General features: G+C 37.5%; 2 protein-coding genes across 2 annotated transcripts; one reads left to right on the top strand and one right to left on the bottom strand.

The window, feature by feature from the left end:
• Nucleotides 1-730: 730 nt before the first annotated feature.
• LOC115230795 (SCAN domain-containing protein 3-like) lies at nucleotides 731-1,231 on the bottom strand. Its single transcript, XM_029800923.1, has one exon. It carries the CDS (start codon nucleotides 1,229-1,231, stop codon nucleotides 731-733), a length of 501 nt encoding a protein of 166 aa, XP_029656783.1.
• Nucleotides 1,232-11,668: 10,437 nt separating this feature from the next.
• On the top strand, nucleotides 11,669-19,058 carry LOC118761681 (ATPase ASNA1 homolog). The gene is made up of 9 exons (XM_036499828.1): nucleotides 11,669-11,789; nucleotides 11,823-11,970; nucleotides 12,188-12,343; nucleotides 12,376-12,559; nucleotides 12,591-12,819; nucleotides 13,170-13,237; nucleotides 15,283-15,494; nucleotides 17,366-17,416; nucleotides 18,663-19,058. The coding sequence occupies exons 1-9, from the start codon at nucleotides 11,698-11,700 to the stop codon at nucleotides 19,056-19,058; spliced, it is 1,536 nt and encodes a 511-aa protein (XP_036355721.1). The 5' UTR covers nucleotides 11,669-11,697.
• Nucleotides 19,059-22,916: the final 3,858 nt, after the last annotated feature.

The raw sequence follows: 22,916 nt of genomic DNA, 5'->3' as shown, positions 1-22,916 counted from the left end.
GGCAAATCTCTATGCCCAGCCGTAAACAGATTCCGATGCGGACAGATTCGTCGTTCAGTAACATTCCAGCAGAGGAAATCGGAAAAGCGTCAAGCCAATCGGCCGAGTGGGGTTGACAGGCACAATTGATGCTTGCCAACTGAAATTGGTCAGCACGTAGACTCTCTCTCCCCTCTGCTATTTGTAATCTATCTGGAAGCCGCCTTGAGAGATTTGAGAACTTTCTATAATGATTCTATCACCGAAATTGTATATGCCAACGATGTGGACTTTGCCTCGGACAACATAGATGATCTAATCCATCTACTAAACAATTCCCCACGGGTGCTTAACAAATGGTTCCTGATAATTAACACTTCCAAAACTGAATTGACGGAGATAAAACAAATGGACGATAGAATTGGCAAAAGATGGAGGAACGCCAACAAACTCGGCTCCATACTTGGAGATAGTGAAGACATTTCTCGTAGAAAGATGCTTGCTACCGCGTCTCCATCCGTGTCATACATTTACAAATTGACTGATGAGGGTCTGTATTCACGAGCAGCACAGTATACATGGGTAACCATTGACCCTAACAGCACTGATGTAAAAAAATGCTGTTTAGGCAATTGGTGTATCTACACCAGTGGTTCTCAAACTTTTTTTCCTTGCGTACCCCTTGCCATCTAAATAATTTTTCGCGTACCCCTTATCGATTTTTAAAAAATTAAGGAAAAAAAATATTTAATTAATGAGATGGATGGTGTTGTTTATCAATCACTAATCTATCGATTTCTGGATCCTTTGACGAAAGACACACCCGAATATCATGAACAACATTCAGCCTCGCACGATGAACTGATTTTAAATTAAACAACGATGAAAATCCTTGTTCGCAGAGATATGTAGTCGGAAACAAAAGCAAAAAATCGATTATATAAAATCCAATATTGTGATATTTTGATGTCATTTTACACCAAAATTCAATTAATGGTGCAGATTCAAATAAGATTTTTGACTCGTAAGAATTTATTAATTCAATAACTTCTTCTTGAATATTTGAAGGCAAAACATTAACTTTTACGGAAAAAGGATTGACAAAAAACTTAAGATCTACTTCATTAATTTCAGGTATATATTTTTCAATTTCATTCTTCAATCCAAGTAAATGGGAAGTTATTTGATGTTTTAAATTTTCTATTTCATTTAATTTTAGATGGAAAATGTTTTCATTCAACTTATCAAACATAGTAAAATTAGAATTTGTTGTATTATCTATCCACAGTTGGAGCTTCATACGAAAAGACCTACAATATTGCATTATTTCGTAAAAAACCTTGTTTTTTCTAAAAAGTCAACAATGGTAACTCCCTTAGTTTGTACCGATAAATTCAAAGCATTAATTCGCGAAAAAATGTCCGTTAAATAAGATAGCATTACACCCCAATACATATTTGATAACTTTGATAAATATAATTTTTATTTTCGCGAAGAAAATATTCATAAATTTCATTCTTCAAACTGTGCACTCTGGAAAGAACATTTCCTTTGGATAACCATCGAACTTCTGTGTGATATAGTAAAACCTTCTCATCTGAACCAAATTCTTCACAAATTGAATAAAAAATTCGCGAATTTAAAGACTTTTTTTGATATGATTGACAATTTAATAACATCGTCAAGAACATTTTTAAGTTCAAGAGGCATTGTCTTCACAGCAAGAACATAACGATGCAACATACAGTGAAGATGTTTTACATTTGGATTGACAGATTGTACTCTACCTCGGAAACCAGAGTTACATCCAAGCATAGCTGGTGCTCCATCTGTGGTGCATGCACTAAGATTTTGCCACAATAGGCCTATCATAAGTAAAAAATCAAAAATGTACCTTCTGTTTCAAAAAAACAATTAACTGCATCGAAAATATCAGAAACTTTTGTGTTTAAAGGTAAGGAATAGTTGAACAAAAATTCTTCCTTAATATTTTCCATATAAATATATCGCACATAAACGAGTAACTGAGAGCAATTTGCTACATCTGTTGATTCATCCAATTGAATTGAAAATTTTTTAAAGGCAGCACTTTTTATTTCAGTAATGACCTAATAATAATTAACCAGAAAATAACTTGTTCTTTTATGTTTTCGGATAGATCTCGTATTCTTCTATTGACGGTATCATTTGAACATGGAATTTTTCGAACAATATGCTCCAATTTATTGCCAGGGAAACATTCAAACATGTCCTTAATGCACGGTATAATAAGATTCTCGGCAATTGTATGTGGTTTTTTGGCTTTGCGATCCGATATGAAATCATGTAAGAGAGTTTTGATAGTAAAAAATTAATGTCAAAATTGAAAGAATCGTCTATTTTCCGAATATTATCTTTTTTGTTCTTAAAAAAGTCATTTGGTTTTCCGATAGTTTCGAAATGATTAGAAACTTGATGCCGAGAAAGTAATGAAGGTTTCATGGATTCAGGGCAAAGAATCTTTTGGCAAATAATACACTGCGGATGTGGCACACCGTTTTTAATCACAAAATACAATCCATAGTTGAGATAACTATCGTTGTATTTTCGAATCTTGTTAACAGGTAAACTCATAAGAAAAACTAGTAGCGTGGAGATTTATTTTATTATTAATTATTTAATTTAATTATGATTTTTATTATAATTAGAATTAATAACTTTTTTATGTTGAAACGAAAATTAAATAGATTTTCAAAAAATTTTCGCGTACCCCCTACAGAATTTCGCGTACCCCTAGGGGTACGCGTACCCCAGTTTGAGAACCACTGCTCTAAAACTAGCCTATATGCTAAATCCATGGGACCCTGTCCCAAGCTGGGCGGAGAGCAAGTTTCCAGAGCTACGGCAGGCCATCGAGGATTCTATCCGAACTTTTCGGAAACGTTCTAAAGTGGCTGACCTATTCATCGATCGTGGAGAATAGCAGGTGTCCCTGCTCATAGACAGACAAAGCGGACGAACCATGGAAGAGCTCGAATGCCCAAAGCAATCGTCTCGTCAAAATTATTTTCCGCACTAAGTTTCTGTCTCGTTCTTCTTTCTTACAATAAAATTCTTCATTCATTCAAAAAATGTACAAAGGGGAAGAAGGAGAAGAAAATAACAAGATAAATCAATTATTTCCATTACTGCTGCTGTCATTGTCATCATCGCTAGGCTCATCATCAGAGCCAAAATGGAGACTCCTTAAATTTTCTCTTTCTTTCGCAGTATCCCGAGTCTCATTTAATCTTTCTATATCATCTTCTCTGGATCGTCTCCTCTCTTCTTCATCCGCTAGAGAATATCGAGGAACGCCATCTATGAAAGTTATGTCAGGATGAGAGATCGGTTCATAATTTGTAAAGACTTCAAGCAACGAGCCTTCTCTTTTCCGCTGGTTCCCAACCCGGGATTTGATGTGGTCGTATTCTTGGGGAGTCAAATAAGGGTGATACAGCATTCTTCGTCTTAACCTTACACCCAAGGAGATGTAAGGATTTATCACTCTAGCCATGTCTTGCTCGACCTTTTAGTACTCGTCAGTTTGGATTATTTGACAATAGATCTCATATTGTGCGTCAGTTAATCTTTTTCTTGGGTTTCCAGACGGAACATTTTTGGGAAGATCTGCTTTATCGCCTTTTCCATTGCGTACTCCTGTGCAGTGAGCGCCGGAGTCTCCCCTGTTGTTCTATATGTTTCATGCATAATGGAAAAGAGCAAGCCGTTAACCATCGCTTGAGGATTCGGAGTAATCGATCGTGAAAACATAAACTTGGGATGTTTGATCATGGCTGCAGTCGCACTCGTATACATAAAGTAGCCAGGCAAAGACATAGAGCTAAAGGCCGAAGCCTTAACTAATCCCAGCCCTTTATGATATATACACAAATGGTCGGTTTTAAGGACCTCGAAGCAATGGCCTATAAATCGACTGACTTCATTTACATATGCAGGGGCGAATAGTGACTCAACCATGACGACCCTTTCAAGTTCTCTTGGAAAGGCCGCACACAATGAGACTACCCTTGGCAGAAGAGCGTTCCCCGTGTTGTAAAACGGGATAGTGCAGAAACGCAATGCGGACATCGGGTCCTCTGGACAGGTGTAAAACATCTTGTCCAAGAGGCAACACAGTTTATAAAGTCCCCTGTCAAGCAGGTATTTTTGGTACATCTTGAGAACGAATGTTCTTTCTGGTTGATATGTTGGGTCAAGATTTCTCATCACCGAGTGGTACCTCTCAGTTAGAGGTTCGATCGCGTCGGGGTTTCTCTCAGCAGCGTGAGCAAACCTTACTGGAGAAAGAGCCCTCATCAAAGCAATCCTCCATTCGTCAATGGTCGCTCTCCCTCTTTCGGTGTCCGTTTCACCGAAATTCATTGCCATTTCCGCCGTTCTTACTTTAAACCCATTTCCAACCAGCGAATAACCAGTTATATCCTGGTACTCTTCAGTGATTACAACATCTCCAAAGTGAGCAGGTGCATCGAAGGTGTAATTCATTAAGAATATAGCAAGACTAGAAGTAACTAAGTCTTGATTAAACTCCGTCATTCTACCAAGGGTATTTATGATTGCTCTATCGTTCTTTGTGTACTTGTATTTCAACTCAATTGTGAATGGTCTGTATTCTCTTGCAAAGGTACCAACCTTTATCTTGACATTCATATTCAACAGAATCGGTCCACCGCTCATATAGACCTTCTGATAATTAGGGTTTTCCCAATCTTCATCCTTTGGTTTTAAGAACTCCCCCAAAGGGATGGTGCGAGGCTTCGGGTCGTCTCCGTCCCTTGAGCCATGAGTTTTCTCTATTTGTTCGTTATCATTCTTGCTAATAGAGTCTTTCATAAAATCTGCGAAACTTCTCATTCGTGTTTACAGTGACTTTATACGTACTATCTGATTTGAGTATCTTTTGATCTGCATACGCTTTACATTTTTTTAGTTTTTTTAATAAATATATATTTATGCCCTTTTTTATAATTTCGAAAATTCAAAACCAAAAAAACTGAACAAATCAAATTACTTAAATATATCAAAAAAGGTTTTATTTTTTAAAATTCGTTCATTTGTAACCTCTCTACATAGCCAATCATTGAACATCTGAAAAAAAGGCAGAATAATTGGCATGTATAAATCTGGAAAAACAAGATATCACGAAATAGTATGCTTGGAACGATATTGCAAATTATCAAAAGCTATTTAAATACGTGCATGACAGATAAAAAAGTCGGGTCTGGTTGACCATTCGTTGCTCAATCCTCAAAAATATTTTAAATTAAAGAGGCTTGAAAAGTGGATGTCAATTTCAACTGTTTTAAATTTTCTAAAACATTTACAGAAAAAAAGGGAAATCAGTAACAGCTCAAACAATAAGAAATACCACGAAAAAATTGGTCTGAATGCATAACCCTAAATTTCAATGATTAAAGCTATGCCAAACATGCAATATGCTCTCAAAATATTTCGTGAGCGAGTTATTTTAAGTGATCAAAGTAAATTTAATATGTACAGTAGTGATGTGAGAACTTTAGTATGGAGAAATTGCAAGGAAAAATATTTAACAAACAATCTTACAAAAATAGTAAAATTCGGTAGAGGAACTATCATGAACTATCATGCCATAATCAATATTGGATTCATTAATTTGGTTTTGATAAAAGAGAAGATGGGTGGAGCTTTGTATGTTAACATATTAACGAATAATATGATCTCATTTCTGAACTAAATCAAACATAAAGATCCTAGTTAACAACAAGACAATGAACCGAAACATACTTCGGCAAAAGCAAAGAGCTTTTTTGAAGTAAATAATATCGAATTCTACTATGGCCAATACAAAGCCCAGATTTAAACCCTATAGAGAATGTTTGGGCCTTTATTAAAGAAAAAATCAAAGGAACAGAATTTTTGAAAAAGGAACATTTATTTGCAAAAATATCATCCATTTGGAATTAACTCAAAATAAAATACGCAAAAAGTTTTATTAATAGCATGCCAGGCTGAATACTAGATGTAATTAGAGATAATGGAGGACATAATAGATATTAAATAAATTTGTTCATTTTTTGGGTTCTGAATTATCAATGAATGGAAAACCGTATAAATATAATATTTTTTAGACAAACTAAAAAATAAACAATACTTTATTTAATGTTTTAAATCAATAGTAGTTATTTTTATTATTTTTTTCATAGTAAATTCATGAGAAAATCCTTTTTCAGTTTTTATTTTTGTTCACTATATTGGACTAAAAAAATATTTCGTCAATGATAAAATAACACAGTACTGCGATATTTTATCTATAATTATTTATAAACGTTTATTCGTTAATTGTGTTTGAAATTGTCACAGGCTGGATAATGCCTTGGGTTGGATAATAGCCCCTTGAAAATTTTATTAAAATCAAACGAAAATAACCTGATAATTAATTAAAAATAACTTGAAAATGGAATTAAGTCGATTTATTTAATTTTTTATCAATTTTTTGATTGAATGAATTTTTCCAAGAGTCGGCAAAAACCGGCATCACCAATTTTTCCGAATCAATAACGTATTTTAGTATAATTCTACAATTTTTTAGGTCTACCATTTAAAAACAAATATTAAAAATTCATGAATTTTTATTATATAAAATTTTTTTATAAGAGTCATATTTTTTATACGACTTTTGTGTACATGTTTGGATGATTCGTCATTCAGATCGAAATAATCGGATCCAATTATCTCCGATTGACTTGATTCAACCGCTTCATTTCCATCGAATGATAATAACGCCGATCTTATTTCCTCCGGGATTAAATTATTTCCTCGCATAAAAATTTCGAAAGGTGTCCTCTTGGTCGTTTCATGCTTCGCCATGTTATATTTTTAAACGATTTCTTGATAGAAGTCTTTATAGCTTCCAAAAGACCCATTTGAAGGCACTAGTTGAATCCACAGACGAAGAACTCAGTCGAACCCCGACAACCTATTCCGAACAGTTGGACCCTTTCAAAGTACAAAAAACTCCAAAAAATATTCAGAATATCCTCGATGACCAAGAGCAAGAACAAATTTGAAAGAGATTCAACTCGGTTCCTTTAGACGTTTTATCCATTGAAGATAGACAGAGAAGACTGTCGAATAAGAATCAGTACTTGCGGAGTATTCTGAAACAGTACCTCGACGGGCTCTCTGTGAATTCCCAAGTGCTGGAAAAACCAAATCCTCTGTTTGTGGTTAATGGGAAGACCAATGCTCCGTATTATTTGGTTGGGGGTATTTATAGTGTGGCCGAGAAGGGGTTGGATCATTCAAAGGCTATCGAGGCTATCAAAACACTAATTGTTTGTCTAAAAATATGCATTAACTTTAATTTTGTGTGTTTTTGTTTGATTTCTCGTTAGATTTGATTTGTAGATATAAGTTTGAATACTTTGGAGTAACTGAATTATCATATAGTCGGTTAGGCCTTGTAAATTTACGCTTCCGACTTGGTTTTTAAGTGAGTCCAGCATTTGCGTCTTCTGCTTCTCACTTTGGTTGCAGTCCTGTATTTTCTTCATGATTGCATTTAAATCATCTTTGCTCATACCCCTATTGGCATCCTTTTGGCCTCTAGAGCACACGTTTGAACTCACTCAGAAGGAAGATTATGCTCCACACTGACACCTCATTTGGCAGCCTTGCTTCCGAGGAGGCGACGCAGAAGAATGGACAGGGTTTCCTACGTTTCTGCAAGGAATTGGGAAACCCATTCAAGGAAAAGGTGGCCCATGCAAAGGAATTTCGGTCGGTTATAAAGAAATGCACTCCAATTGAGTTCTTCTGCAGAAGGAAGAGAAGGAGTATCCGGGTTACGGTCGGGTCATCAGAAGATCATGTAAGGAGAGTACGGCTGTTGTTGGAGGCAGAGATCACCTAATTAGTTAGTTCTGACCTATCTTTCTCGGTGATCTTGGAGTTAATAATAATAATATGAAATATAATCGCGGAATTGGGAGCTGTATTTATTGCAATACAATCAATTAAAAATGTTTTGTGAATTCTTTGACGTTCCAACAAGAAACTTAATATACATTTTTGTTATCAAGCATTTTTGATAACTTTCTTTTTAAATTTTGGTGGTTGAATTTCTCTACAATCCCCTGTGTCCGTGGATTGTTGGGCCTTCCCTGAATTTGTTTGATTTTAAGATCAAAACTGCCGTGATCTGTTGAATTTTGAACTCGCAAAGAACCAGAATGTCAATATTTTTGAATTCTATCCCATTGTCGGATTGTAGAATCTGACAGGGACCATTCAGATAAAATAGGGATCAAGATTTTTTGAAACCTTGACTCCTGATTATTAATTAGTGGCCTAGCAAAAGCAAAGCTATGATAATTATAATCATAAAACCGACTATAGACGTCAATAACGGATAGAATCCATTTGTCTTCTCCGTTAACGTTTTCAAACCTCTTCAGATCAATAAGATCTATTTGAAACCGCTACTTTTTCGCAGATAAAGGTATATTCATTATCTTATTCACGATTTATGCCTTATTTGAAAAATCGTGAAAAAGTTCTTCGGAGGTTTTAATGAATCTTGCCTTTATAAATTCGTCATCGGTAAATGGTTTTCCCCTTTCAAAAAACTGGCAATATTTGCAGTCCTGGCATTATGCTACCAATATTTAAAAGCGGAATTCTCAATCTGATTATTATTTGCAAGTTCTTCTACAGCTTTCTTTCGCGAATCACCAATTGGATATTTTTTGAGAAATTTGAGTGTTTTGTGTTAAAGTGTCTCTCTAAATTTACTTTTTATTTTGGTTCAAAGTTTCCTGGAAAATGAGACATTTCTGTAGTTGTTCTGAATTAGACTTGAATGCAAAAGTTTCAGTCTATTTTGATTGAAAATGTCGCGCATTATCGATTTTTTATTAATTTTTTTATTATCAAAAAACTGGCAATATTTGCAGTCCTGGCATTGCGATACCAATATTTAAAAGCGGAATTCTCAATCTGATTATTTTGCAGACAACGCACTCTGATATGACTTTTCTTACGACATCACTTTTCACGAAAAGTAATTCCAGGCGACAGAGAAATTCAATTTTTTCGACGCCTCCGTGGGACATCAAGTGTTGAGAACGAGCATGGGTCTCCATCTCTGCTAGACAGTCCGAAGGATTTACTAATTTTTCAATTTTCCTTTTAAAATAAAGTCTTTACATTAAACAAGATTAATACTTATCATTTTTGACAAAAATTGGAAGCTTTTTTAGCCAACCGTCGTTTGCTTCAGGCATTCATGTCCTCCGGGGATATCCCGATTAACGCTTCCTTAATTTGGTCATGTTTAATAATGACAGAATCTCCGATATTTATATTTTCTTCATAGTGCCTCCATTTTCTTTTGTTTTTAATTTTCTCGCCTGGTTTTGTGATGTTTTTCAAAACAGATTCACAATTTTCAGGTAAAATATTATCCGAGTTCGCGTGATAACAATTTCCGCGTTTTCATCTTCAGCATCAAAAGCCTCAGAAAATTAGGTTGATTGGTTACACACATGGAGATCTCGCATTTGATTTTTAGATATTCTTAGTTAGACTCAAATCTTGAGACGAAGATTATGAATCCTGAGTTTGAAATAATTGGAAGTGTGTAGAAGAGGTCGAACAAGTTAATATAGTCGATAAACATGGAGAACGGATTTCCTGAAAATCGATTAAAAAAGAACGAGCTGTTTTGTTGCTCAACATGTTGATCTTCTCCCACGTCCTACAAATTCTCGTGACAAAACAAACTTGGACCTTCTTCCAATCAGAATACACATCAATCATATTATAACAAATGCGTTATGTGCTCTACATCATCCCAACGACAGTTACCGCAAGTTAGAGTCCCTAATCGACAATCAACACGCATTACTGACCTCTTTCGATATAGGATAATCCTCACTGGGCAGTAAAATCAGCTTTTGAGACCTTTGCCTCAACTACCAATAAACAAACACACACTTCCTGCTCAACAGGACCAATGTCGAGACAAGCATAAAAAGAGACATTCTCCCAAAAATATAATCCAATCCGAGCTCGAGAAAGTGCCACCACAAAGCGTCAAACATCCCTCAAATTCCCAACGTGTTTAGTCCAAACAAGTGACAGCAACACATAATCATTCTATCGCCACTAGAATCTATCAACCGTCACAATCTGCACATCAATAACAAACAAGTGCAAAGGAAGAAGCCCCAAAATAAGGATTCTCAGAACATCGAACTCTCACACTGTCCCTAATCAGTTGTACTTGTCCGTTATAAGTGGATCTGTCGGGCAGGATACCCAAGCAAGCGCATGTACATCAATACTCACACCACATACTCAGCCTCGACCAAGATCTGGTAAAAATGTGGGGTTGGTTCTTTTTCCCCACTTCATTGAGAGGGTCTACTTCCACAAACTGACATTCATGCAACAATCCGGAGTTGTCACGCCTGATTTCATCTGTTTCTATTACATGGGGGAGACTACCGAGTCCAGAATACTTCCATTTGTACAACTGACATATACTAACACCAATTCTACCTTTCTCTCGGTCTCCCCAGCATGTCCAACTCAATGAAGGATTGGACCTCACACTTAGACTCCATTCGAAATAATTTGAACTTACGAGTGTAATAGTCTAAAAATGACAAGAACTGGGAACTCAGTAAATTTATAGGACAACCCAACCTTTCGCGGACACTTGTTCCAGACTGAGCAAACTGTCTTCCCAAATTACCCTCTCTGTAGGGTAAAGTGGAAGATTTTTCAATTTCTGTATTTGCAGAGGCCGACTGGCATATTTGACCAACTAAGCACATAAATGAAGTCACCAACCATTATTTCGACCAAAATGTCCTCACAGGTCACAAACGAGTCATTCTCCTATGATTCTCGACGCACGTGCAATGTTCTTTAGGCTCTCATATCTTGATAAATTAACAAATTCTACCCCAGTTGTCTCAAAATTGACTCAATCGCCTTTCGGTTGTCCGTAGAAGCCACTGAAACCAGCGTAGAATGCTTCAATCGGTCGGGATTCATTTTAAAGATTTGTTTTTGCACTGAAATAATCCCCCGCAAATGAAAATCCGCAACTTCACTACTGGAAAGCTCATTCTTTGAATATAAATCAATTTCGACATAAAAATATTCCTCTACCACATCCAATAACTACAAAATAATCAAAATATAACAAACCTGACAAAAAACCGATGACTTTTACAAATCAATCCTACGAAGCCTCACAAGCACGTGCGTGGAATCCAAAAAAACATGAAAGAACCTTCGATTATAATAAATACTTTTCAATGTAATCGAATTGATAAAGTTTAGAGCATATTATTTCTAAGTAATAAATTCTACAAATATGATCTGATTGCACTCCAGGACCAGAGTTTACGAATTTTTCCATTAGAGGATTTGAAAGTGAGACGTCTGGAATACAGGGGCATTCACTCGGAGCCTGTTCGGACATATCGGATCAGTTTTTGAGAGAGTTATTGGCGAGTCATCCGAGCATCGGTATATGGTCAAACAAATCTTCCTAACAATTGGCAATAGTTGTGTCCTATTTATCCACCAATAAAAACTCATCTTTTTCGTAAAACTAATAATTTTGTAATTTAAAAGATTAATAAAACATAGTTTGTTAACCACTCTCTAGTGTGACATAAGATGGAACCAGGTCTTGAGAATATAATCAAACAAACTTCACTTCGATGGATTTTTGTAGGAGGAAAAGGGGGAGTCGGGAAAACTACAGCGAGGTTGCAGAAAAGACTTGTAATTCAATAAAACAGCTGTTCTCTGGCCATCGAACTTTCCAAAGTTAGGACTAGTGTTCTACTTGTCTCTACTGATCCAGCACATAACCTAAGCGATGCATTTGACCAGAAATTTTCCCGCCATCCTATTGCCGTGAATGGATTTGAAAATCTTTTTGCAATGGTTTTTATATTAGTTTCAATTATTAGGAAATTGATCCAAATATGAATAATTTTGAAGTCCCAGAAGGATATTTTGGGGGTTTATCAATATTTGTGTTTTGTAGAAGAAGATAATGTGCTGGGGAGTGATACTCTCAGGGAAATCATGGCTGTCCTGCCTGGAATTGACGAGATCATGGGCTATATCGAGTCCATGAAGTAATATATATTTGTGACAGAGTAGGCTGGTAAGCGATCTGACTTATTCTGTCGTGGTGTTCGATACTGCTCCGACAGGGCACACAATCAGATTTCTGAGTCTCCCCGGAGTCCTTGAGAATAATGTCAGCAAATTGCTCAGACTTAAAGGAGTTCTCTCTCCAATCCTCCAGCAAGTAATTTTAAATAGTCGTGATTTTAGTTTTCGAGGATCTTGGGGGTGGATAGCAGTTCATTGGCAACATTTTTTGACAAACTTTCCGTCTATTCTGATCTGATAAGTCGCTTAAACGCAGAGTTCCACGACGCTCTAAAAACAACGTTTGTTTGCGTTTGTATCGCGGAGTTTCTTTCAGTTTTTGAGACTGAACGACTTGTGACATTTCTGATGGGTTTTTTTACTTTTTGAGGGGCCGATTATAGATTCGGAAATTGATGTGCGGAATATTGTGGTCAACCAACTCCTTCCATCAACGGGGAATAAGGTTGGAAGGGAATGTCCTCGATGCAGTGGTAGACTTGAATTGCAGAGAGAATATCTGGATAAAGTTGTTTTTTTAGTTTGTTGTCAGATTAATGTGTTGTATTCTGATTTTCATGTGACTTTGGTTGTTCAAGAGACGACGGAAGTGCGGGGGACTGATTTGTTGAGGTTATTTTCTCCTAAATTGATTAAACCTGACTTAAATCTTTAATTTTAACCTTTCAATTATGTTCTTTTATTTGTTTGATTGGTGGTTATAACCGAAGCCCTCCAACTATGTCAATTTTAGTGATATCTGTTAATCAGATTGATGATCGAAGATGCACCATTAGTACATCCAGTTTTATCTAATTGGATTTTATTCTTCTTGATATAATTGTAAAAAATGTTAAAGAAATTCTTCCTCGAGTGTGTCAATCCATCTCCAAAAACCATCAATAATATTCACATGCGAACAAACTGACAGCCGTTAGAAATGTTAGTTGATTCTTATTAATTCTAATAATTAATTGCTTCAGGATATCACCAGACAATTCCGAAATTCCTCGGAAAATTGAATCGTTGGATAGCTACGTCCTTAAGCTTGGTGAGTGCATCTGGATCAAATTAATTAGAATCATTTTGAGAGCCGCTGATTTGATTAACTTTTCCTCATAATTATGTGCAGCTTTGTTTTTCCAATTGACAATAAAGCAAAGTTGTCCTGAGTGACACAATAGACATCACTTTGATGGCATTCGAAAAGCCTCCTTTGCAAATTTGACCGCATCCTCAAAGAAGAGATCAGTCCTATTGTACTTGTTGAACATCACAGAATAGGCATAAGGAGATTCTGAGACATATCGACTCAGGTCGTCCTCCAACCTCAGTCTACTATTCATCACAATGTAAATATGAAATCCCTACTATAAAATTATAAATCATTACTCGAGTACATAATCTTCGTTTCAAGATTTGAGCCGTACTATGTTAATCCATCATGAGTTCTCCACTTGTGTGCAACCAATCGACCTGGTTTTTTCAGGAAAACCATCTCCCGTGATTGTTGACTATATTAACTTGTTCAACCTCCTTTAAACATTTCCTGCCATCCAGAACACAACTTTAAAACTAAATAAACACATTAAAATTTAATTGAGTTTAAATATTCAATACATATTACATTATTGTTATTTTATTACATATTAATATTTACTAGCGAAGAAGAGAAATCTCTGACGATCTCTGACGATTTAATTTATCTATTTTATTATAAACACCAAGACCACGATAAAAACCGAACAAACTTCACGTGATTCCGATCCACTCAACCAGGGACCTTATCCTCTCTCGGTAATCTGTCCACACAAGATCGCACCGGCAGCTGGCCGCATTTGTCGGGGCATTTGCAAACAGACTGAGGTTCAGCTTGATCAGGTCTTCCAGAGGAGCCGGACCGGAGCGTTTGTTATCCTGCGACCAACGATCGGTTAATCTGTGGGCCCTCTGTTGGACCTCTTCGATTCGCCTCCTGTTGGACCACGATATCCGCGGACCCCATTATCCCCAGCCTTAGGAAATGACGGTTCAAGGGATTGACGGTAAATATTGGCCAATACCGTGTGCGAACCGTTTTTTCATAGACCGGATAGGCTTCATTTTTTCCTCACATTTACGAAGGAGGTTGTCTGCGTGCGGGTGCCTTTCAGAGACGACAGAAATGCGGAGGACTGATCCTTTCAGAGGCCTTCTGGAAGTCCCGGTTCCGTAAGGCTAATACGATGTCGTCTGCGTATGAGAGGACAATGTCATTATTGTCTAGGGAGATCTTCCTGAAAAATGTTTATTTATTTTAATAATGTAAGGCTGCAAATGAATGATGTATGATTTATGTAGCACGCAGAAATAAAAAACTAATAAAAAAAGAAGAAAATCAAGTTAATTATATTTTTAGATTATATTTATATTTTTTTAGTAGTTTTTTCGACCCAATGGGCTATACAAACGGTGAATGGGTAATCAGGCCACTATGGGCAACCTGTCCTTTACGTGTCGATATTTAATACCTTTTCTGTGGTTGCCACAGTAACACGTAAAGGACAGGCTGCCCATAGCGACATAGTTCCCCATGTCACATATAATGAGTATTTACGGTTATAAGGGTTATCATCCCTGTCGTATTTCAGCAGCACTGTATCTCCAATTTCAATTCCTGCTGCGAGATATTTCCACTTACGTTTTTTCATTTTCTCTCCAGCTTTAACAAGCAAGCAGTGATTGAGTGTCAACCGAAGGATTTTTCTGAATCAGGAATACGAGTGGACAAGGACCTCTATGTACCGACTATGATAGTTGGGCATAAGAGACGAAGATTGTCTTAAAAAGAATATAGATGTTTAAAAAATTTCATTATAAAAAAATATAAGTTGATAGAAGTGTTCTCACTTCCCATCAAGTTCTTGATCCCCTCCTTTGATACTCTTTTGGATATCCTTCCTCGGACATTGATGCTCATTGAGGGTAGGAAATGTGAGTGTTCCCCACTCAGAGTTCACTCCTATGTACAAAACAGCACTCCGACATGTGCTCATATTTGATGTAAGAATATACGATTACGTCGATATTGATTGTAGGCTTGTCTCTTCATTTTAGACTGTCCTTCTGTCTGGAATGTCGTCAATTTGTGTTGTGGAGGGGAAGACGTGGGGGTCACTGTGATCTCCCATTTCATAGACGACGATCATATAATGGGCGATATTATGTTACTTATCCACAAAGTATTCTCAAAGTCAGACGACATTGCCCACCCTCTTAATGTTCTGTGGCTGTATTCTCTCGCCATCAACTTTGATGCCGATTTTTTCGTGAGTCTAATGCATATTGATAGCTTTGGAAATGATGAATCGGCCTCTTTCCTTATTTTTGTACTCAAAGCTTTAAAACAGGCCTGGCCAACCCAAATCGCATCGCGGGCCACTTTGTCCAAATGAATCCTTTCCGCGGGCCGCATATACATACTAAGGATAGATATCAAAACAACACAGATAAGATTTTATTTAGTAAAATAGCATTCAGTCCAATTATACGTATCAATGAGAAATCTGTTTTTCTTTATCTTCACTTAATTTTTTCAAATCAACTTCACAATTACTAGTTGCACATCTTAATTGGTTTTCTAAGTTTTTATCTGTTAAAGAAGATCTATATCTACTTTTACTAAACTTTAATTTCGAAAAGAATGATTCACATACGTAAGTAGATCCAAAGGAGCTTACAACTCTTTGTGCAAAAATTCTTAAGTTGGGATATTTTTCTGCAGTCACATATTTGTTATAAAAGTCAATTTTGGATATAGTAGGATAAACAAGTCTTAGTTCACTGTTGCACTGTAGGTCAATTATTTCCGTCTGCAAAGTATTTGAAACAATAGAAACGTCAACATGAAATGGAGAAGAAAATGTTTCAAACATTTTCTCATATTTTTTTAGTTCCGAGAATCGACTGTCAAATGCTGCAGCAAGATTTTTTATTTCATCAGCGTACTTGAAGAAATTTTTACAATGGCTGATTTTAAATTGATTTAGCGTTGGAAAATGTTGATCATTTCCATTTCTTATTTGACATTCAAACAATGACAATTTCATTCAAAATGCTTTGACTTGATGGCATGCATTAGTAATCAATTATGCATTATAAAAAGTAATCTTCTTCCCAATGATTGCTGATTGCCTGTTTTCTTCTTCAAAAATTTTCCTTTTCTTCATATTGATAACAGCTACAAAATAGATAAACTTTAAAATTTATTAAACTTATAAAATTTATCTTTATTTATTAACTTAAGAAAATTATCTTGAATGTATTTATAGGTTAACTACATACAAAATTTCTCTCGCGGGCGGCCGCACCAAACTCCATCGCGGGCCGCATGCGGCCCGCGGGCCTTGGGTTGGCCAGCCCTGCTTTAAAATGATTATTCAAGTCGACTTGTCTCCACTGATTGGCGAGATTGTAGCAATGGATATTACTCGAAACGAACTAATCGGAAGGTCAGATTTGGGAGAGACCAAGTGGACTGGATGATCATTTTCCACTTATCTCTTGCTATGTCACCAACTCCTCCATAGAAAAGAAGCCATTCAAATTGCTGCCCGCTTTTTGAAATCTATTCATGTCTTTAAAAACAGCACATTTTTACAATAAATAAATCGCAAACTTAATAAGTTAATTGGCTTGATTGGGTGTCCTAATGACAATCTAGGAATGACACGGACTGATAACCGTCTTTACATCAGTGTTCTTAAATAAAAATAGGGCGGCAAGAGCCCCAAATTTTGAGATTCGATGGTGTGTTGATTTGATGCTGGATAAAAGCGTGTTGAAGCAACGAAGAATATCGGAAAATTAATGTGAATCGTAACTGATGTTTATGATCTAAGATTTATAAGAATTGATTTTGAGATAATGGCGTCCAATGAAGGGATTAAGATTTTCAAGTCCTTAAGGACGGATTCAGATATACCGCCTCTGGTGGAGTCATCTAGTACTAAACGTTGAATTCGGATGATACATTTCTGGCAACATTATTAACGGCAAAAGCAAAAAGAAGAGGCCCCAGTAAGTCACCTTGCTGTACTCCATTACGGGATTACCTGATTACCAACAATGAGGAAGATAGGCTGACTGTAGCCAAAGGCGATGAGAATTGAGATTATTCAATTATTTTTTTGAAATCAAGATATTAATTGAACTTCTGGTCGCTACATCCTCTATTCGCAAAGTGATTCAGGTAGGCAAGCCCGCCTCTTTCCCTTCGAAGTACAGACAGGCAGGGGCGATGTTGAAGACACACTCATTTGGTGATAAATTTCACTTATTCTTTTGTCCAGTTTAAGCGTTCTTTCCCGCGGTTCAACTCTGTTTCTATAAGAAACAATCATCACTTTTCAAGGCAAGTTACAAGTCACCGATAAAAAAAGGTGATTTATCGAAAATAAGGTGCTCTGATTTCCTTGCCTCATAAAGACCTTCGGGAAGTTATGAGATAATAAACGGCTCAAGGGGTCTAATACAGGGACAAATAGCATGGGAACAATCTATCCCTCTGCAGGATCCCCCTCTCGATGCGTACATCTTGAATGCACTTGCTATTTAGCCTTAGCTTTACTCTCCATCTGGTAATAATCGACTCAACAAACTTGACAATCCATCCAGGTAGACCAGACTTTTCCAAAATCTGTATTAGAAAATCGTGATCTACTGAATCAAATGCTTTTTTGAAGATGCGTCACCCCTGTGTAAAACTAATCTCCTGGAGTGGTTTCTCCATTTATGACATCAGGCATCTCTTCGAGGATTGACTCATAAATGATGTGAACTTCTTCAGGAAAAGTTATGGAAAGAGAATTTGTAAGAGGTTGTTGTTTCTGAGGAGAGATCGGGATATTTAGAGGACTTATGGAAGATCTTTTAGTTTTGTGGTTCATATATGTGAATTGTATATATCTTGTGGATAAATTAAATTCGAAAGTTCGAGCAATACAACAACCAAGCTCGACTGAGCTTGTATTAAATTTATCAATTTTTTATTTAAGCAATGATAAAACAAAAATAAGTATTATGTTAATTCTTTTAAATCACATAAATTGCTATTATCAATAGTAAAACGTGTTAGTGGAGCTCATTTCCACCAAAGCCAAACGAAAACTGAATGCACTACGTGCCTTATCTGGACAAACTTACGGCCAAGCCAAAGAATGCCTCACTTTGGTTTACAAACAATTTGTCAGAACATCAATGAACTATGCTAGTCCAGCATGGTCATGGAACTTGTCTTATTCAAACCTCCAAAAACTCCAAAGAATTCAAAACTCAGGGCTACGCACAATAACTGGCTGTCTTGCATCCACTCCCATCGATCATCTCCATTGGGAGTCCTGCATCCTTCCGGTCGATGACCATTTGACGATGAGAGGACTCCAATTCCTACAGGAAATACAAGATTCTTCTCATCCAAGTCAAAAAATCTATTCCAGAAAACAAAAGACACATCATTTCTACTCTGGCCGATCAATGTAGATGTCTATCAAAAATACTCTCAACCACAATGGGAAACTGCGAATAAACTAATCCATGACTACATCTCCACTCGTGCTATCAGGATGCTTAAAAACAACAAACTTCTCAACTCTCCCCCCCGCCGGTCCACTCCTCAGAGCAATCACTCGGCAGATATCTCCGTGGTCCAGCTTGCTCAGATTCGCTCGGGACATCATCCACTCATTTTCGAAACATACCGTTCCTTCACCCCTGAAGACCTCTTCCCCTGTCCTGGACCGCCTCACTTGTCTCCGCCTATTGGGATTCGGGATCTCTGTGAGCGCCCGATCTTCGCGTCTCGCTACCTGATTGCAGCCTACATAACTAACTAACTAACGTGTTAAAAAAGTACTGATAATGTTCTGCGACGGATTGAGTGAGGCAATTGACTTGTTTTTTGGCCCAAAGCACAAAAACCCTTCAAATTCGGTCACTAGTGGACATTCTAATGTCAATCCTCCACAACTCTACCGACCTGATCACGTTTTTTCTGTATTATTTGAAAATTGCTGTCATTCTTGATTTCACGACTACTCTCAAAGAGTCGGTTGGTTATAAATGACAATTGACAGATCACCCGGGAATTTAGCGCAATACTAAACTTCCAGTGCGACAAATCACTCCATCAAGTAGTCATCGGATTCTACAACACAATGTGGACTGTTTTCCAAAACACTGGACAAGAACAGCTAGGGAGTGTTACAACCGAGTATTGTTGTCTCTACAAATTGGGGAAGGCAGCATATGAATGTGGACTCTACTCCCAGGCACTGTAGTACCTCGAACGACATTTAACTCAAATTGCCAGTGGAGATGATGATTATTTACGCAATTGATCACTACTGCAGTATCGTAGTGTTTTTATGTGATATTTGTATATCTCTTGGTGATTGGGACGAATTTGGAGGCTCAAAACTCTTTTCGACCACGTAACATTTTCTTCTCAGAACAGTCCCAGAAGTTTGGGTTTTGTGGTTAAAGTTTTACAAGCCTTCTGCCATTTCTGGCAGCGTCCAGCTTTGTACTAATATCTATTTTCCACTGATTTCAGAGATCATCTCCTTGAGTGTGGCCCGGTTAATGGGGTCACTTTTTGTTGTGGGTCAGTCTTTGTAAACACACACGTGAGGCAATACCAATCTGAATAACTTCGGATTGGACATTGCAAGCATATTGAGGTCTACGGAAATCACGTTTCCTGTCATACAAACCGACAACTCTCTGCACGACTGCTCAAAGCATTCCAAATTCGTCTCAGAATATTCTACTTCCTGGACAGATAACCCGAATACTAATTTCTCTCCATCATCTACTATATCACAACAAGTGAACCTTTGACGAGGACTTTGGGACCACTCCGTGTTATTCCAAGTCGTGAGGCGACGTAGCAGACAGTATGAAGACTGTCTTTAGTGATCATCATAACCTAAGGAATAGTCCACAATACGCACATGACGGGACGACTGCTGTAACTGGCCAACAGTGCTGAATGAATCAGACTTTATCGGCGAATCCACAAAACTTCAACTGGACTGAAAGGTCGTTTTGGGGACATTTATCACAAAGACGGTACCCAATGGCTAACAGTCGGTAACCGAGGGACATCCTCTGTTTCACAATCTTGTCATAATCGGGGGAATAGAGGCAAACTATGGTTAGACAGGACGTATACACAATCCTTGAGTGCTTCAGGGACACCTTTGACGGCGATGAAATATTTCGTTATGTTGGAATTTCGTGGAATAAAATGACCAATAACTGTCATTCTACGCAAAGTCGAACTAAAATGAAATCTCCGAACAATCTCGAGTTGTGGAGGAATCGTTCTCCCCCTTCCACGTTGGAGGGACAGTTTATCTAACATTACAAACAAAATTACACTTTTGTAGGTAATTTAGTCAGTGAACTCAAGGAGAGCCTTTTCGAAGACATCTACGACGACCGTGTTGTTGTGAATGTAGAGGGACTTGCAGGAAGCAATGGCCATTAAGAGATTGTCAGGACAGTCAGAGGAGCACAGGAGAGTTGCCGAATTACTAGACCTCACTTCAATGGAGAGAACTTGAGGCCGTTGACTCTTGCCAGAATGAGTTGTTCGCTCGTAAGTGTCCCCGTCTTGTTAAAACTACAAATTCCAGTTCTCCCCGCAAAGGGAATTTTGTGTGAATCAGTGCAAAATATTCCTTTGTCTCAACTCAGAAGAATACCCAGTTTGGAAAGAGACCTGAGCCTGGCATTGACTGCCATAGTCAGTTCGAGGGGAAGTTCAGAAGGCAGAATTGATGCTAGAATGAGCAGTTTGTACTGCTTGTTGCCATACTTCTCCGCGACTGGAATATTCCTCAAAACACAATCAGAGACCCACACGTGAATGGCAGCAGCGATACCAAAGCAGAGAAGGAGGAGAATAAGATAGAATGAGTCCGAGCTATGAAGATGACTGTTCTGGGCGTTTTGGAGAATTATCTTGAAAAGACGTCTCTGAAATGTAAAGAATTTAATACGGGCCACAACACAGAGACAGCGCTTGTACAACCCAAAGGAAGTGGCCCGTCATGGTGGTGTCGATCCTGAATAAAGCAAATGCAGTTTCCCGTGACTATTAACATCAAACTCATCCACTGAAAAGTCAATTGGTTCCTTAAAATGAGAGTTTGGAAATACTTTAATGACTGGAAGAGATTTCCCCGTCAGTAAAGCCTCGCTGGTGACACAGGAGCAGTTGAGGAGGGGAAGATCACAAGGAATGGTGGCCAGTTGAGTGTTTGCCGATTAGAAGGGTGGAATAACTAATAAAGACCACATCCTTCTAAACAAGCAGAGTCGAGGATATTGAGGATCACTTTCCGAATCGAAATACTTTTACTGCTTTTCTACAATTCCCCAATTGCCTTATTTCTTTCATGTAGCCAAGTTATTGCACAGAATTGATGGCCTCGAGGGCAACGAGGGAGATGAGGGGGGAATGCCCAATACTCATCCAGACATCACAACGGCATGCAGATTGACTGAAAAACGAAGAAGGGAGATGTGGCCTTTTCCAAAAACACTTTTTTGAAATCTGGAAGGTCGATGGTCATTTAGTTCTGGTCAAAGGAGCACCTCAGTTGGTCAATCTCGTCCTGATTTTGAATCGATGGAGGAAGGCGACAGTCACGTAGCACAAGTTGGGCATCCGGGTGTCTGGGGATGTCGAATTGTTGAGAAATGAGATTGAAAATAGATTTGACTTTATATATATAAAATATCGGCCATTTTTGTCATTTGAAAGCTATAAATATAATGGAGGACTTACAATTGGTTTAGTACCCTTATTGGGGTTAGGGGTAGCCAGCACGTGAGAGGCCTCCTCCTGACTAGTCTAACAAGGTTTATGAAAGGTGTACTTACAAAGGAGTAATTGCATATTCTGTCCAACTCGACGTACCAGAGGCAGGATAGAATTGTTACTGCATGGAGTCAGATAAGAGTCCCCAGTGAGATGGGGGTGAGGAAGGGATTGTTTTTCAGGGAAGGAAGTCGAGAAAGGCACACAAAAATGCAGTAAATCAAAGCAAAAAATGAAACATAAAGGCGTTGAAATAGTTTTTTTTGATTTTAGAAACTCGACAGATTTTATTTTATCTTTGAAATGATCCATGTCAACGTGTAAACTTAAGTTTTAATATGGACTTTGCTGCTTTGACCAATTTTATCGTGTTTTTCGAGATATTCTGACATGTTTGGACTATCCAGATTATTTTTACTACTCACTGAGTGACCTTAATTGCCCTAATAAACACCCCGGATGAGTTTTGCATTCAGCAGTCTATGACAGTCTTCCCATTTAAAGGTAGAATTCAAATTTTGTTACCTGTAGACACTCCTGGCCACTGGATTACTTACAGGCGTTTTTGTAGGCAAGTTTAGAGAGGCTTGTCTGGTAACTATAAGACGAATTTTTAACTTTTTTTAAATTGTCGAGAAAAGATAAGACATTGTTGATATTGTTAACATTTTTAGATTTTGGATCGCTTTTTGGATTTTTTGATGACGTCCGCACGGCCGATTGTGACTTTATCTGCATTATCCTTTGCCACTTATCTCTTGCAATGTCACCAATTCCTCAATAGAAAAGGCACAAAATTCGTTTGACACCCTTGCATCAAGGTTTCGGTTTCTAGAGTTTTTTTGTTTTAAACTCAATTTCA

This window comes from Octopus sinensis, unplaced genomic scaffold (genome assembly GCF_006345805.1).
Source record: "Octopus sinensis unplaced genomic scaffold, ASM634580v1 Contig16382, whole genome shotgun sequence".
NCBI classification, from domain to species: domain Eukaryota; kingdom Metazoa; phylum Mollusca; class Cephalopoda; order Octopoda; family Octopodidae; genus Octopus; species Octopus sinensis.
The sequence above is the reverse complement of the archived record's forward strand: the minus strand, read 5'-3'. Positions and strand labels throughout refer to the sequence as shown.

What these genes read in the sequence shown, in the direction of transcription:
- LOC115230795 (XM_029800923.1), bottom strand. Translation starts at nt 1,231, where the DNA reads ATGTTTGATAAGTTGAATGAAAACATTTTCCATCTAAAATTAAATGAA.
- LOC118761681 (XM_036499828.1), top strand. Translation starts at nt 11,698, where the DNA reads ATGGAACCAGGTCTTGAGAATATAATCAAACAAACTTCACTTCGATGG. An exon ending in CGGGGGACTGATTTGTTGAG is followed by an intron (nt 12,820 to 13,169) that starts GTTATTTTCTCC and finishes TAATTGCTTCAG; the next exon opens with GATATCACCAGACAATTCCG. An exon ending in ACTTTGATGCCGATTTTTTC is followed by an intron (nt 15,495 to 17,365) that starts GTGAGTCTAATG and finishes TTTGAAATCAAG; the next exon opens with ATATTAATTGAACTTCTGGT.